Source organism: Cottoperca gobio, chromosome 3, assembly GCF_900634415.1.
Source record: "Cottoperca gobio chromosome 3, fCotGob3.1, whole genome shotgun sequence".
Taxonomy (NCBI): Eukaryota; Metazoa; Chordata; class Actinopteri; order Perciformes; family Bovichtidae; genus Cottoperca; species Cottoperca gobio.
In genome coordinates this window covers 11,332,678-11,349,805 of record NC_041357.1, presented here as the reverse complement: position 1 = coordinate 11,349,805, position 17,128 = coordinate 11,332,678, and the positions used below count along the sequence as shown (strand labels likewise).

At 41.9% G+C, this 17,128-nt stretch overlaps 1 protein-coding gene across 6 annotated transcripts; it reads right to left on the bottom strand.

The window, feature by feature from the left end:
- Positions 1-4,313: 4,313 nt before the first annotated feature.
- Positions 4,314-16,919, bottom strand: cpeb1b (cytoplasmic polyadenylation element binding protein 1b). 6 transcript variants are annotated; one of them, XM_029426975.1, is made up of 12 exons: positions 16,778-16,919; positions 16,362-16,530; positions 14,304-14,525; positions 12,737-12,966; positions 11,208-11,460; positions 10,928-11,041; positions 10,225-10,329; positions 9,549-9,685; positions 8,523-8,721; positions 7,934-8,028; positions 6,415-6,495; positions 4,314-5,773 (listed from the first exon to the last, which is right to left on the bottom strand). In XM_029426975.1, the coding sequence occupies exons 1-12, from the start codon at positions 16,790-16,792 to the stop codon at positions 5,663-5,665; spliced, it is 1,731 nt and encodes a 576-aa protein (XP_029282835.1). In that variant the 5' UTR covers positions 16,793-16,919; the 3' UTR covers positions 4,314-5,662. The 6 variants fall into 6 exon arrangements, with proteins under 6 accessions (XP_029282835.1, XP_029282837.1, XP_029282850.1 ...); XM_029426977.1 differs by having other exon boundaries at positions 10,240-10,329; XM_029426990.1 differs by having other exon boundaries at positions 11,208-11,409.
- Positions 16,920-17,128: the final 209 nt, after the last annotated feature.

Below are 17,128 nucleotides of genomic sequence, written 5' to 3'. Positions count from 1 at the left end.
ACGCTGTCTTCTACCTGATGCAGAGATCCCTCTCTCACCTGGAGAAGGCTGGGGGCACTGTGAGAATCATCTTCTTTGATTTCTCCAGTGCCTTCAATACCATTCAATCCAGGCTGCTGGAGGACAAGCTGGGCACCAACCGTCCACAGTACGCGAGGGAGTACTCGGACACGATTATCTGCAGCATGGGGGGCCCCCCAGGGAACGGTTCTGGTGCAGTTTCTCTTCACCTTCTACACTGCAGACTTCACCCACAACACAGCAAAGTGTCACCTGCAGAAGTTCTCTGATGACTCTACTATTGTCGGCCTCATCTCTGATGGGGATGACAAGGAGTACAGAGAGCTGACACAGGACTTTGCCCTCTGGTGCCAGAGGAACCACCTCCTGCTCAACGCAGGGAAGACCAGGGAGCTGGTGGTGGACTTCAGAAGGCGCCATCATTCCCCCCCAACACCAGTGAACATCCTGGGAACGGACATTGAGATTGTAAAATCTTACAAGTACCTGGGTGTTCACCTGAACAATAAACTGGACTGGTCAGATAACTGCTGCTGTTTAAGACGGGACAGAGCAGCTTTATCTGCTGAGGAGACCTTCTTTGACTCTGTGGTGGCATCAGCTATTTTTCATGGAGTGGTCTGCTGGGGCAGCAGCATCTCGGCTGCTGACAGGAAGAGACTGAACAGACTGGTTAAGAAGGCCAGCTCTGTCCTGGGGAGCCCTCTGGACACTTTGGAGGTGGTGGGAGACAGGAGAATGATGGCCAAGCTGTCCTCTCTATTGGACAGAATCGGCCCCAGTACAGAACCTCACCTCCTCCAGGACACTTTGTCCGCACTGTGCAGCTCCTTCAGCGACAGGCTGTTTTACCTGCAGTGTCTCACAGAGAGATACCGTAGGTCCTTTCTTCCTGCAGCGGTCAGACTGTACAATCCCCACGGCCCCTGGTACACCACCACACCAAGAAAAGTCTATTCCAACACTGTTGTGCAATTATCTCTTCCATGTGCAATATTCATCTTTTATCGTTCATTATTGTAAATTACCGGCCAGTACTCAACCATTTTTATATATTCACTACCTTTTTAACGTTGCTACTTATTTTAAACATACATGTGTTTGAAGTAGCTGTAAGAAAACCACTTCTTAAAAAGCCTAGACTTGATCCAGAGGATTTAGCCAACTATTGGCCGATATCTAACCTTCCCTTTCTCGCTAAAATTCTTGAGAAAGCAGTCGCAAAACAGTTGTGTGATTCTTTTAAATAACAATAATTAATTTGAGGTTTTTCAATCTGGATTTAGAGTTCATCATAGCACAGAGACGGCACTGGTGAAAGTTACCAATGACCTTCTATTGGCATCAGACAAAGGACTTGTCTCTGTTCTTGTCTTGTTAGACCTCAGTGCTGCTTTCGACACTGTTGATCATGACATTCTACTACAGAGACTGGAACATTGTGTTGGCATAAAAGGAACCGCACTAAGCTGGTTCAAGTCCTATTTATCTGAGCGATCTCAATTTGTACATGGTAACGATGAATCCTGGAGTCTTGGAGACCCGCAGGGTTCTGTACTTGGGCCGATTCTATTCACCTTATATATGCTTCCTTTAGGCAATATTGTCAGGAACCACTCTATAAACTTTCATTGCTATGCGGATGATATCGAATTAAATCCATCAATTAAACCAGATGAAACCAATTAATTGGCTAAACTTCAAGCATGCCTTAAGGACATAAAAACTTGGATGTCTAGCAACTTTTTGATGTTAAACACAGACAAAACTGAAGTTATTATACTTGGCCCTAAACGCCTCCGAAACACATTTTCTAATGACATAGAAGCTCTGGATGGCATTAACTTGGCCTCCAGCACCACCATAAGGAATCTTGGCGTCATCTTTGATCAGGATCTGTCTTTTAACTCCCACATAAAACAAATCTCAAGGACTGCCTTCTTTCATCTCTTTCATCTACGTAACATTGCAAAAATAAGACATATGTCTCAAAATGATGCAGAAAAACTAGTCCATGCATTTGTTACTTCAAGGCTGGATTACTGCAACTCATTGTTATCAAGTTGTCCCAAAAAGTCCCTTAAGACTCTTCAGTTAATCCAGAATGCCGCGGCACGTGTATTGACAACTAGGAAACAGGATCATATTACTCCTGTATTGGCTGTATTAAATACAGAATATAATTCAAAATCCTTCTCCTGACCTACAAAGAAATTACTGGTCAGTTTCCATCTTATCTTAAAGATCTCATAGTACCTTATAAATCAACTAGAGCAGGGGGTCTTCAACGTTTTTCGGCCAAGGACCCCCAATCTGTTGTAGCGTGGTGCAGGGACCCCCTGTTGTATATATTGTACACAAGAGGCTTGAGGAAGGGGGGGGGGGGGGTGCATGGCGCAAATATATTTTAGTTGACCCCTCTCCTTTCCTCCACTTTGTCTCTGACTGTAGGTGTGTGTCGCCGAAGGGAATGTGCATGGCAAAGCAATAAAAAAACTTTAATCTACAAACAATTTTACAACCCCCCTGTTGAAGACCTATGAACTAGAGCATTGCGCTCCCAGACTGCAGGGTTACTTGTAGTTCCTAGAGTCTCTAAGAGTACAATGGGAGCCAGAGCCTTCAGCTATCAAGCTCCTCTCCAGTGGAACCAGCTTCCAGTTTGTGTTCGGGACGCAGACACCCTCTCCACATTTAAGAGCAGGCTAAAGACTTTCCTTTTTGATAAAGCTTATAGTTAGGGCTGGCTCAGCTTTGCCTTGGATCAGCCCCTAGTTATGCTGCTATAGGCTTAGACTGCCGGGGGAATTACACCTCCCTCCTCCTCCTCCTCGTATTGCATTTAACATGTAACATTTGACCACACCATCATTTCTGTATTTTTACTATGTTGTTTATCTTGTACACACATGTATTGCACATCTGTCCGTCCTGGGAGAGGGATCCCTCCTCAGTTGCTATCCCTGAGGTTTCTTTCATTTCCACTGTAATTGTGGAGTTTCTTTTTTGGGGAGTTTTTCCTTGTGCGGTGAGAGGGTCTAAGGACAGAGGGTGTCGTAACCTGTACAGTCTGTAAAGCACACTGAGACAAATGTAATTTGTGATATTGGGCTACAAAAATAGGTGTAAATTTTGTTTTATGTGCTCGCCACTACACGTTTCACTTTGCTGTAACAATGTAAATTTCTCCATTGTGGGACTAAAGATTTGATTCTGATAAATTACCAGTTTAGATTAAATGTAATCAAATTGAGTGTTTTAAAAAATGCATAATTTAAAACACTCACTTTTATCAATTGATTAAATTTAATAATTTTTTAATGACTGCAAAAGTCTAATTAGTCATAGTTTGGCTGGCATGAAATAAATGAATAAAACAATTTAAAAGATTTCAATTTGGGTGCTGTTTTAACAGGACTGATTTAAAGTTACAACAACAAGACATTGGTGGTTCTGCAGACATAACCAGACAATTTTAAATTTGGCTTTAGAAATCTCCATTTTAGAATTATACCTTTTCAGCATATACAATACCTATAAGTTTCCTTATTGTAGGTCTAAACATGCATTAGCAACCAGACTTGCTGTGCTTCATCTTAGTCAAACAGAAATATTGACTAGTAAAATAGAACCCTACTCCGCACCATGTTGTTTAACCAACCATGTTAGTTGTGTGAAGCTCAATCTAATTCAACAATTAGAGCCCCTTTTCCCAAAACCATACAAAAAGGTCATGATCTTTGACCCATCTGAGCTAATAACAGTTTAGCATTACATGGGCTCCACAGTTCTATTACATGCTAGTCAGTTTATTAATTAGGTTGAATATAAACAGTTTGTTCTTTGTGCACTGAAAAAGACTCTGGCTCACTTAACACTATTCTAGCCAATCAGCAACAGGGGGGGCGATTGTGCTCGTGCACAGGAGAGGAGAGCCTGGATGTATAAAGACTAAAGAGTTAAGCAGTGCGTGAGAGGGACAGTAAATCTGGAGTGTTGAGTTCAAATATCAATCCTTCGCCAGAACGCTGGAACCAGAGATGGAAAATGCACAATTTATATACATCCCAATGACTTGTAAACCGCCATGTACTGGAAGAGATAAGGTACGTTCATTAGTAGTACAAAAGTGTGGTAAATAGACATGTAAAACTTTCCCTTTTAAAGCAAATGTGTAAATGCATTTGCAATCCTTGTGTTCATCTATTTTGAGGAACTGACTGAAATTTGAAAGTTTGTAATGTTGACAAACCTCAGCATCCGGTACAAAAATCCAGTCCAGACATGTCAGGTAATGCTGCAACACCTTTATTGTGCCCAATCTGAACATACACCACAACTGTAAGTAGCAGCAAACTTGGCAGACCACAATGAGGTAGACTTTCAAAACTCTAAAAAGCAGCTGGGCTAAGGGACAACAAGCTCCGCATGACTAACCTAATTGATAAAGAAAAGACACTTCGTCTTTGGCACACAGCTTATTATGCATTTATGTCCAACTGGAACAGGAAGGCAAACTGGGATAAGAAAGCGTGGAATCATTTACTTGGTCTACTCAAGCTCTGGATAGATTACATTTATCAGCTAAGTGAAGTTCTTACATTCAACAGGAAACAAGCAGCTGTTCTAACATAGGCGTGTCCCCCTGCTGATGTACAAAAGTGATTAAAAACCACTGCCACCTCCACACGTGCAAATTAAAAAGTGCAAAAAACAAAACTATGTACACTCAAATATTCATTCACTCTGGTCTCAACAGGATCCATCAGGTGCTTGAGAAATGATGGATTGCCCAGTTGAAGCATATCCAGTACTATAGTTACATACATTTAATATAACTGGACCAACAAAGCAAGTTAAAGTAGTACTTCCAACATTTTGTGCCCATTCAGTTGAAATTTGGGAGGGCAAATTAAAAAGAAATTGCCACAGAAAAATTTATGAGAAAAATGAAAAAATAAAAAAAAGGGGGGGTATTCCCATAAACAGCCGCCTGGTAGAATTCTGTTCAAAATGTTCATGTCATGACTTAAAACCGTTTGTGTACAAATTAGTAAAAAACTGCGTAAAAATGTCTGAAATGCGACTGGTTAAATGAAGCCCAACATTCAACTCCCAAAAGTAAGAAACACCAGTTGGCTTGCACAGGAAAAACAGATGCCAACTGGGGGTAGAAGGAGGGAGGGAGGGAGCAGGGGGGGGGGGAAAAAAAAAATAATAAAAATTTAAAGGCACTGTATGGCATTTGCCAATGAACGGCAATGAGACTTGCGTGATTGCTCTTCACTATGCAACGCATGTAAACAAAAAGAAAAAAGAAATGGCATTTTCATCCACTTCTTAACCTTAGGCTGACACCCAACTTTCTGTCTGACCACAAGTCTGGGAAAATGCATAAGTGTGAAGGGCCCCTTGTCTTTCCCAACAAGGTCACTGTGCATAGTGCCACTGTGAACAACAGCAAAAATGTAGCAAGTGCAAAAGTGAACATTTTCTACAGTGATATCCCCAGTGCCTGGTGGAGTGCCATGGTGCCCTCATACTGAGGGACATCTGGCACACGTGCTCTCCTTGGCGGGCAGCTGCGCCCCTTCTAGAGGTGCCTTCCTCTGGCCCTTCAGAGTATTTGGATCCATCTGCTCTAGCTGGAGTCCCTGTTCTTCTGGTTGCGCATGAGGGGCCGGTGGTTGCTTAAGATGTCCATGGAGTGCTGCCAGTGCCAGCAAGAGCGGCAGTAGTACTTGAAGCAGGCCTGTGTGTTCATAATGACATGTCTGATGTTGGTGTAACACTTTCAGGTGATCCACATTGAACTGAATTTATGCATAATAGCAAAAAAAAAAAAATGATAATTTGTGTTTATTACAATGTTGGTCTTGTAGCATTGGCCATTGTGACTAATTGATAACACGGTACTTACTAAGTTGGTGAAATACAGAAACACAGCGATGTCACTACACTGAAGTCCGACAAGGTCGTCAATCGATCAGGTTGTAAACAATACTAAACAAGATCTAAGCAACTAGTCTGAGGTAAAACTGAGAGCATGTAGTGTAAATATCCCTCATTGTACAAAAAACAACCTACAGATATGGCAAGTGCGTAGGGAAGTTGAAACAGGAAGTGTGTAAACTGAGATGTCGAGGTAACTAACCGGAATTACCTTAGCTGTCGATTTTGGCTTCCAAACAACTATAGCCATGCTGCTGTGTTCCCAGATCTCAGCATTTAACTTTACAGAAATGATGTTACCATTACTCATGGGCAAAACTACAAAAATAAAAAAGCATATCAAATAATTTAATAAGGAATACATGTAATGTTTCACCCATAACCATTACCAAGCACCGCTGCTAGCAGGACAACTCTTGTCCTGCTAGAGTTTCCACTGACCTGGTCTCTGCAGAAGAAAGGCCCAGGTTGGCGAAGGCAAACTTGACACATTGAGTCTTCCAGATACGGGTCAATCTGAACCTGAGGGGAAAAGGAAAATCAATGATACTCAGCAGTCAGGTGCAAAAAAGGTTTTTAATAAAGGAGCTTCTACTGTAAGTGATAACTTAAGATGAAGATAATCTTTGATTACTTAGAAAGTGGTGCTTAAACAAGAGCATTTGTGCTACATAAGTGGCTTTTTCTAATATTTGATATTTATGTGAATTTTATTATTTAAAATCAAGGAGCACAACACCAACAGAAAAATCTTAATATTCATGTATTTTACTTAAAAAGGTTCAATGTGTAAGACATGGCAGAATTTAAACTTACAAACATAAATGAACTAACTATCAATCAATGATCAGTGTGAAGAGGTAACAGTGTTGACGTCAAAGACGTCCAGTCTTTGATGTGTTGCGTTTCAGAGATATCTACTGAAATTAGCATCTAACTGACAGTTCCGGCCCGTAATGTCTCGGATGAATAGTGAGTCATTGTAGCTCCAGTCTGTCCTCAGACCAGAGGGAGAAGAAGTACAGCTGCCTGACTGGCAACATTACATCCATGATCCCTGCACGTTTTGATAGTTTGTTTTGTTTAAATCCAAAGTGGCAGAAACGAGAAAACGACTCTGCATCGCCAGGAGGCTGCTCCGCCGAGAGTAGTGTGTGCGAGAGACGGGAGACTGACAGATCTTCCATTAGCAGTGAGCAGAGAGCACCGAGTCAGCCGACTCACCACCGGATCGTCAAACTTTCTGTTGACACAGGTTAGACCCAGCGCTCCAGGCGCCGGCTGTTACTCTTGGCGCTGGGATATTTGCCGGCCATATCCGAGCTGGATTAGTTTCCTCGTCTCTGCCACCCCAGACCATCATACCAACTATCCAAATGTAATGTTACACGGACCGAACAGCCCCCAGTGCCAGAGTAAACACGGATATCTATGCACCACATGAAGATTAGATAGCTTTATTTAGACAGACTCAGAGTTTTGGCAGTCTGGTCTAATGAACCAAGACTGACGGTTGCTTGGAATTACACTTTGCACCTTCAAGTAAAAGCAGCAATACAACAGTGTAGAAATACTTTACTTTAAGTACAGAAGAATTACCAAAATACATTTAAAATAAATGTACCTATTCTACAGAACGGTTAATTTTAGAATAGATATTGTGCATTAAATGTTTGCCTCACGTTAATGTTGCATCTGATAAAAGTAGGGCTAATCTGAACTACTTTACTGCCAGGTAGTTTATTCTACAATACAGCTAAAGAAATATCCATTCCTTAATAATCTGAATCTGCTAAGTAACTAAAGCATTACAATAAATGTAATAGTCATCCAAATTGCTGTGCAGTAGAAGTATAAAGTAGAATAAAATGGAAATACTAAAGTACTTCAATTGTACTAAATTACAGAACTTGTGTAAATTCACTGTTAAAAAAAAGAAGAAACTTCCTTAGTATCTTGCCTTCTTTGTAAACTTGGGGGTTTTGATCTCCACAAATGCTGCACACACAGCCTTCAGGTAACTGCGCTGATTGTTAAAAGTGACACGTCCAGAGCCTGTACACAAGAAAAGTCAGAGTTCAGTTTCGACCTGATGAGAAGAAATATTCTGCACAATAAGATTATACAATAAACAGATATTCAACAGCTTCCTCAATGGTCAGCACTAATGATTTGCAATTGATCCAAAGTTGATTATTATTTTTTTAAAAGACAAATCTTGCCTCCATGAGTACAGAACTGGAACCAGTGCAACTTTATTGAAATTGATAGGAATACAGGCCGAGTCACATTCATAACAAATCTTCAGACTAAAACCAAAAGGTTTCTGAGAGCAGAGGTTTCATTCATGCACCGTTTCTTTTAGAAACATTTGTACAAGAGGTCAACCCCACAGCAGACTCCTGTATGGCGACCAATATACTGACGGTATACCAATTAGTGTACCCGTAGTACCTTACATGTCTACAAACTGCATGCAGAATTTTACCTTCAGCACGTTTCACTTAAAGAACGAAAAGCCGGAAATCTGACCAACACGGCGGTCTCACCTATGGGGTACTTGTGCTTGTCCGTGTCAATGCCAGCGTACATGACGCCTCCAAACAAGTCGTTCATGATGCTGGCCAGCGCCTCAGCGTTCAGCATGCCATGCAGTGCACCAACAAACACCGTCTTACTGGGGTCCAAACGCTGGGCGGGGCAGCGCACATAGTTACTGTCGGAGATCACCCAGGGGATCACCTGCACCTGAAACCACAAAAGCACCAGGAGTCACTTGGCAAATTACTCTTAAAAAACCTTTTCCTGAATAAAATGTTTTGATTTAATGAAATACCCATCTGATTTATGGCTGCAACTAATTATGAGTTTTGGACTGTTTGTTGGAGAAAACCGATTCATTGATTACAATTTCTTTTTTTTTTTTTTTAAGTCTGCTCTGCCAATTCTAATTCTCTTTCCAATAACAGTAATTGACAGCACAAACATTTTTGTAAATTTCCTTTAATGGAAAATGTAATTCTATGTTCATAAATAAAGAGTCCATGTAGGTAGGCCTATAAGAACAGCCACGTTTATTTGTCTAACACTATATATTAATTTATAATTCGGTATCCATTTACAAGAATGTAACGGTGCTTTATATTAACTCCACTCCTCCGGTTGCTGTTACTTTAAGCAAACACATGAATTAATGACAATATAATGTATGATACATCTCTCACTTTTTTCCCTGATGGTCTAAGTAGTTCGATTTGTCGCTAGTCACCTTCTAGAAATGGTCGCAACACTGGCTGTAACAATATTCGGTTACAGTCTGTGCCACGTTGCATGCACCATCGTTTGATGCACGAGTGTTCAATTTTAATAAGAAAAAAAGCAGCATTTCCCCTACCATTGTCTTGGAGGGGCGCTGCGCCCCCCCCTGCCCCCTGAAATTCAAGGAGTTTTGTTTTTTTCTGGATTATTTTATTTATATATTCACAACTCACTTTTCACATTGAACAGGTGCTCTTCTATTAAATAAACTAAACACTTATGTTATTTATCTAATTTATGTGCACATTTTTACTCACATCCTTGCATCGCATTCTGCGGCTGGACATCTTGAAGTAGTACTCTCTGTTGTCCTCTGGGTGAAATGGGTCCTGGGAGCAGGCATGGAGCAAGGCCCGCACAGACTTCTCGTTCTCAAACACCAAGTAAACATACCCTAAAAAACACACAATACTTTAGGAGAGGGGCCTTCAATGTTTTTCAGGCCAAGGACCCCCAAACTGGTGTAGTGTGGAGCAGGGACCCCCTACTGTATATATTGTATAGAAGAGGCTTGAAGAAAAATGTATGTAGCAAGTATAATCTCAAATTATTAAGACATTTGCTGTGAAACCTGCGTTAGGAAAAATGATCAGTCACATGTAGAACCTCAACAATGAGGCTTGACAATATTTGTTCAGTCCAAACCTTTTTAGTTTAGAGAGTTGATTATAATTGTGAGTTTCTGTGATTGTCATGGGTATTTAAAGCATTCACAATCTGATAATTACCACACGTAATGTAATATGAAGCATTTCTCATGTTTTGCCCACTTCCTGCATCTACCAACATGCTTTTAGTTACATTCAAGCCCCAGTATCACCATCCAAAGCAGCTCTAGAGACCTACAGGCTAATTTACCAGCATGCCATGTGCTCACCACAGTGCCACCCTGAAACCATGAAGGAATAAAATAGCCTACCAGCTTGTTGTTACCTTTAGCAACATTACCTTTGGGAGGACAGCGAGGGTGCTTTCCATCCTTACCAGGCCATTCCACAGTCAGAGGGCCGTAGCCACTGAAAGTGTTGATCAAGCCAGCTGAAATAAAAGTGACAAAATGTCTTTAGTAAAACAAAACCAGTATTTCAATAAGTCTTGCTGCCATAAGGGGAAACCTTTGTAGTTTTAACAGGTGTGGTTACCCAATATGCGAGTTGCTAAGCATTTTAAGTAAATGTCAAATTACTTATACTTTCATATTTTTGTACTAAATATTTATTTTTCTTCATGTAACTTTACACTAAAAGTTGAGGATTCAGTTTTTAAAATGACCATCAAAGTGACCAAGGCCAAAACATGAAAATACCGTGGGATTTTAAAAACCTGACAAACAATTCAGCTCACAGAAAATAAACCATAAAGTGGTTGCTATTACAACATGGAGTTTGCCTGTTTTCACCTTGTTGAACTTGATCCGATACAAGGATGCAACAAAATTATTTAAAAGCATTTCTGAACAATTTTTTGACTTTTCCTGCGTTTACAGCCAGGCGCAACATAAAACCTGAACCGGTATTATTGAGAAAGGATTTAAGAACATCTCCTTTAAGGCTGCTCACTTTGTTGCACTGCAAGATTGACAATAAGCATCCATAAAATAGTCAAGACGAAGTCTGCACTAAAGTTAAAAATTAACCTTCTGTGATGTCCCAGGGCACGCCACCAAGAAAGACCTTGCAGGAGTACAGAGGATCCTTGTTGTTTCTGGGAGGCAGCTGACCGCTCCAGGTGAACGTGGCCTCATTCACAGCTGAGTCCAGAAATAAAAAGGGGGTAAGTCACTTTTTTAAAATGATACTACAGTTAATTAAGCTGATGCTTTTGTCCAAAGCGACTTACAAACTTTATCCACAAAGCCACCACAACCACCATTAAGACTGAGCTTTGAAGACAATTGGTGCGGATAAAGGATTTACCTGCAGCCTGTCTGTGCAGGCGGGCCTCCCTCTCAATACTGAACGTATCATCCGACTGGTCCAGCATCTCTGCACCAGGCCAGGGAGAGCCGCTACGCCAGCGGCGGGAAATGGCTGAGGAGGGGCTGACACTGGGTGGTGGAGTCAGAGGAGAGCTGGAGTCCTGAGGGTCCAGACGAGAGCCCAGTCGCAGCAGATCCTTCTGCATGTTTGATGCCAGATAAGGTAAGGGAGGGGAAATCCTCAAAGTCGACTGGAGATAAAGACATGTCCAGACAATTGTACCTTATCGTAGACTATACAGTGATCATGATTGATCTTTGAATCATTACTTCGAATTCTCAAAGAAAGCCAGCTGCAGAAAGGGCCAGATATAAAACTCGTACTACAATGTTCAACAAATGTACCTTTCCACAGCACTGATCCCATCAGTACAACAGAGTTCATGTCCAATCTGCTGCTCACAGTTTCTGGTCAACAGAAATGCAGATTTTATTCACTAATGAAGTGAAGTCTGTAAGCTACTTCAGGCAGCCAGTTTCAGTCTTGTTACGCACACGGCATGCTCCCGTTATTGCAACACAAGTTAAAAGGACGCGTATTGAAGCAATCTATGCTGTTCACTTGCTGCAGGCCTGCTGCCACACTGCTCACCTTAAAAACTATGTTGACACTTGCCGCTAATGCTGCTGTTTGTACAGCATTTTGTAAACACCACCTCCAGACTATCATCCACCTTAAGGGTTCGAGGGACTGAGCTTGGAGTTTTCTTAATGGGAACAATAGGGTCAGAGCATGAACACCAATATCCTATATTCATATCGGATATATCCAATATCCATTATCAGAGCAGGGTGACCGAAATTCCATTATCTTCGTTGAGCTTTTTATACCATTGTAAGCTAGTCAGTGAGACTCAATACTTCCAGCAGATGTTTCACATTAAAAGTCTTGTAGAAAAGGAGGGCTTATGCCCTTAGAGCCACTGAAGGACTTCCAAGATAAACCATCTGTAGGAAGTATTGAGTTCAATTGACATCAGCTTAACACAAAAAGGAATTTAAAGAAGCTTGAACAGTATTTCTGCAAGTGAAACTTGTCCAACAGTGATGATTAAAACATGAACGTATGTATTGTATTAATGTTTTAGTGCTGTGGAAGTGTACATTCTGAATTTATCATGAAATCTGGTAAACAAAGTATTGCATTTGAATTAAAAAGCAAACTTAGTAAATAATGATATACTCAACAGGTATAGAAATATCAATAAAAATCCATTTTAAAATACAAGGCCCAAACCACTAGAATAATACACTAGATTTGTATAGCGCTTTTCTAGAAACTCAAAGATGCTTTTGATCATTTATTGCATCTACAGGACAGCATATTGTGACCTGGTCGTCAAGTCAACCTCAATATTTGGTTGTTAAAAGTAAAGCCTATCCATGTTTGAAACAAATATTCCCCAATTGACTGACCCCCTAACAATCCAACACATAAAACAGGAGTCACAGAATAAGTATCATTACCAGCATGTCACAGAGGTGATCCGAGCCGGAGCTGAAGCCGCTGGTCTCGGAGTCTTCAGGGCTGCTGGAGCGAGAGTCCAAAAAGGAGCTCGAGTCCAGACGGTTTGCCATGCGAGCCATGCTGGGGAACTTTTCCAGGAAGTCAGCAGTCATGCTCATGGATTCAGAGGGCAAGTAGCCTGGGGGCTTCCCAAGGATACTACTGAAGGGGCTGTTCAGTATACCTAGCACTGGTGGGAAAAAGGACATCATTTACAGTTTTATTGAGCTGATTCAGCCATTTCATAGTGGTCTGTACAAGACACCACTGTGATATAACCCCTTAGCTTGTTTGACGTAGTCCGTTTTGTGAGTGGATGAGCAAATTGAAGATGGGTGTGCTGATTATACAAAGTCATATCGATTTGTGAGGAGGCATGCAGGAAACGCAAATTTGTAAAATTTGCATCTTTCTTTGCTCATCCAGATTCCCACAAAGAGCAACGTTAAGAAACTTGGGTTTGTGTGCCAAATCTATAAAAGCACATTGATGAGACTGAAAAGTTGCAATGCCAAGTTCCCAGATTTGCATGACGAAGAGGATACTTGATGTGCAAGTTGGCCGTCAACACAAAATGCGCCGAGTCAATGCTTAAAGAATTTTTACTTTTGGTGTTTTGCAACTTAGCCTAGACCAACCTGAAACACAATCTTGTCACAGAAGCTTTCGCTTTAGCAAACTGGAAGCCAATTCATCTGACACCCGTATCAACCAAGTCCAGTGACTGCTCATCAGCAATTCCTTAAGTATTAACCAGCAGCTTCCTTCCGCCGATAACAAAGTGAGGCCGCATTCAAAGCTCTGTCCCACTTTGTAGTGGGCCCAGTTTAGAAAGCTCTAAATGAAGTTATGCCTGGTAGGATTGGATATGCAGTGATAAAACTACGGCACTACAAATGGGTCAGGACAAGTGGGGCATCATTATAGTGTGATATCTCTCCAAAGACAGACGCTCATCTCAGAACAATGACAGACGCTCATCTCAGAACAATGACAGCCTAAATATCCCCAATAACAGCAACTATGTTCATGCATGTTAAGCAGCCAACTGTGAAGTTAGTCTGGCTTGTATCCTAACAAAACCTATGCACAATGCCTGCATAACATAACATCCTGGCATCAGTGTGATCAACAGGTACTGAAATACTAAAAAGAAATGACTCAACTTCTTAGTTCCAACAAAAATCTCTTCCCATTAGGTTTGGGGAAAACAAAAGTAGCTTCACTGCATTATGTTTATGTCTGCTGGATTGCTAGAGATGCAGCAAAGCAAAACTGCCACATCATCCTCCCTAGTGACGCTACAGCCTGCTGTAATAACCAAACACCACATATTGCCATACAAATGAGGGCTACACAAATCAAGGCACACAACCTCACAGATGCTACAATATCTACTGCAATGTTCTAATAAATGGGGTTGTGGATAGAGCTAATAAACTAATGAAAACAACCATCATCAACCATACTCTAAAACACAGAATTATTCCCAATTACATTGAGGTAAACAAAATAAGTGGTACTTACTTGAGGGTGAGCTGGTCTGAACCTGGGAGGGGGAGCTGTGTGTGTCAGTCTCCTGGCTGCTCCAGGGTCTGTCCCATCCGGACAGCCGGAGAGACTGGAGGCCCAGGCCCAGGTCTGTGACACCCGGTGGGCCCCTGGATGATGGCATCTCCTGGGAGCCTGGAATGCCACCACAGTTGGGGAAGAGCATCCTCCTGCTTCCCACTGCAGCCAGCTCCGACTCTTTTCGATCCAAGATCCAGTTCAGAGATTTGCGAAGAGAGAGGGGAGAGGATTTGTTAGACAGCTAAAAAGAACTGTTCAGTCTGTGTTGCATAGAAAAGGGCAAAGAGCAACTTGCCACACAAAACTGTCTGAAGAGAAATCTTGTTTAAAAAACAAACTTCCCTGATCACCACCACATCTCCCCCTACCCTGGCTGACGGGGGAGCTAACCTGCTGCCTCAGTGCCCGGTTCAACTGCCATGCATCTCTGTCCGCATCACTGACCCACCTAGCAGCATGTGACATGGCTGCTGATGCACTCGCACACCCTTGCTAATGACATCAGCTTTCCCCCCCCACCTCCCTTCCCTAACAACTGTAATGAAAAATTCCAGTTGGAGCTATTGGTTTGTTGATAGAAGTACTCCCCTCTCTGGTAGGCACAGCACGTCTCCGAGTCAGTGGGAAGACAGCCGCTACTGCTGCCACAGTTGCTGCTGCTGCTGCCGCCGCCTAGTCTATCTAGCCTCGTTTCCTGAGCGAGCTGACAGAGGCAGGGAGGGAGGGCGAGGCGAGGGGCAGAGCTACAGCAGCATGGTGGGAGGCAGCATGGGAGTGAATGACTCAGCAGACTTGATTCAAAAAATAACTTCAGACTTGAGGATGCTCAATAAGCCATCAGCAAACTGGATATAAATACATTTGTTACACTCTGAGTTTTTGCACAGTGAAGAAACTGCATGCAGAGCCTCACTGTAGCAGAAGCAGCTGACTGATCAGAGGTTGAGGACGCAGCGATTTGCACCGCCAGCTCCTCCCTCCAGGCCTGGAAAGCATCCAGCTGCAGCCCTGATTCAGCAAGACCAAGCTGGGGGCCACCGTACAAGTTTAGCTCTGTTTGCATCAAGATACAATTCACTTTCGTATCACTTAAAACTTACAGGATGTAAGTGTTGTACTGCAGTTTATGTCAAGCGGAGTAAAAACCTTTATATTATCTGGAACAAGGCTGCAGACATGCCTTAAGCAAATTAATTCAAGGAAAGGACACAGGCACTGTGCTAAACTTAATTCTTGGCAAATCTCACTCTTGGGGTTAAAAAAAAGTGCTGCAGTGCTGCAGACTGGCAATGCAGCATGAATCAGCTGCTGGCATCTGAATGATAACAACAAGGTGAAGGAGGTTTAACAGATGGGATTTCTGGCTGAGAAAGAGATTCCTGGGATCCTTCTCACCTTAAAATCCATCTAGTTAAAGACCAACTAGTGGTATTGCAACTTGCATTCGAGGTCATGTCTTGGGTTTTTGGTTTAAATTAAGTCACTCGCAACAACAAAAATGCAATTCACAGAACAGCAGCAGGGGAATCTAACATCAGATGCAGTAGCAACCACTGAGGTCATATCATCTGTAGTTGAAGGTTTGTAGGAAATTGAAGAATTTGCATTCACAGAATTGAAACTTTCAAACTAGAGCATTTTCAGGATGATTCATGCATTTTGAGAATGTAGCTAGATTGACAGTTTAGCCAATAATGGAAAGTTAGTCGATTACATTTGGACCAACTGTAAATAAATTAAAGACTCAAATTGTATTTTCACAGTGTGGCCTTAAAACAGCATTTAGTCCTTGAAGTGTAACATTAACAGAAATACTTTAATTTCAAAATAAAAACACTTTTTGTAGTCTGCTCAAACTCAAAAAAGGGTTAGGGTTCAGTGGAGGGAATTGACTTTAGACTTTGATTTAGGGTTTCTAAAACCTTGTGTTTACCAGCAGATTAACCAAGCACGAATCTTTTCTTGCAGCCAAGTCGACCTGCTGCAGAGTGGAAAATACTAAACAGACTTTACCACACAGCAGGTCTGGCTTTCCCTTGGTGTTAGGTGTGGTGCACACACCGGTGAAATCCAGAGCGTTACCCAGCATGGTGTTCATCCTGCGGAAGATGTCCGCGTTGCTGCAGGTGGACAGGGCCGGAGATTCGGAGTCCGGGCTGTCTGGCCTGCGGGGATCGTTTCTCTGCAGGAAGGAAACCAGAAGAGGATAATTTAATGCTAAATTAATGCTAGAAGTCAAGCTCAAGGTTAGGACACATGAGGCAGAGTGAAACTGATTTTTCAACAGTTATTCGACCACTCGGTTTAGTTATTTTGAGTAGGAATTACGGTCTAAAAGAGACGTCGGCAGTAGTTTCATGTCACAGAAAAGGTGAAAAGTTCACGTTAGACTAATTCAATGCACCAATTTCATTTAGTTTTTAACTCACCAGGGAAAAAGCCATGATGTGGACTGACAGCCTATGAGAAATGTCCAAATAATAACCGCTGACAGCAATAAAAGGTCATATTTATGAAGACTGCTAGCCAGCTAATTAGTCTCAATTTAGTGAACGTGTGCTCGGCGAATGACTTGACTGTGTCTCGAGGCCTCTGCCTGCTCACGTGACCCACATCAAAGAGCACGCCGCACAAACTAAAAACCACGTGTCCATTTAGATTATAATTTGAAAAGAGATATTTAAAGATGACACAAAAACTGGTCAGTTGAAGTTTAAGATGCATACATGTTTTGGAGAAGATAACATATTTGATTAATGGACAAATATATTTATTTGCCC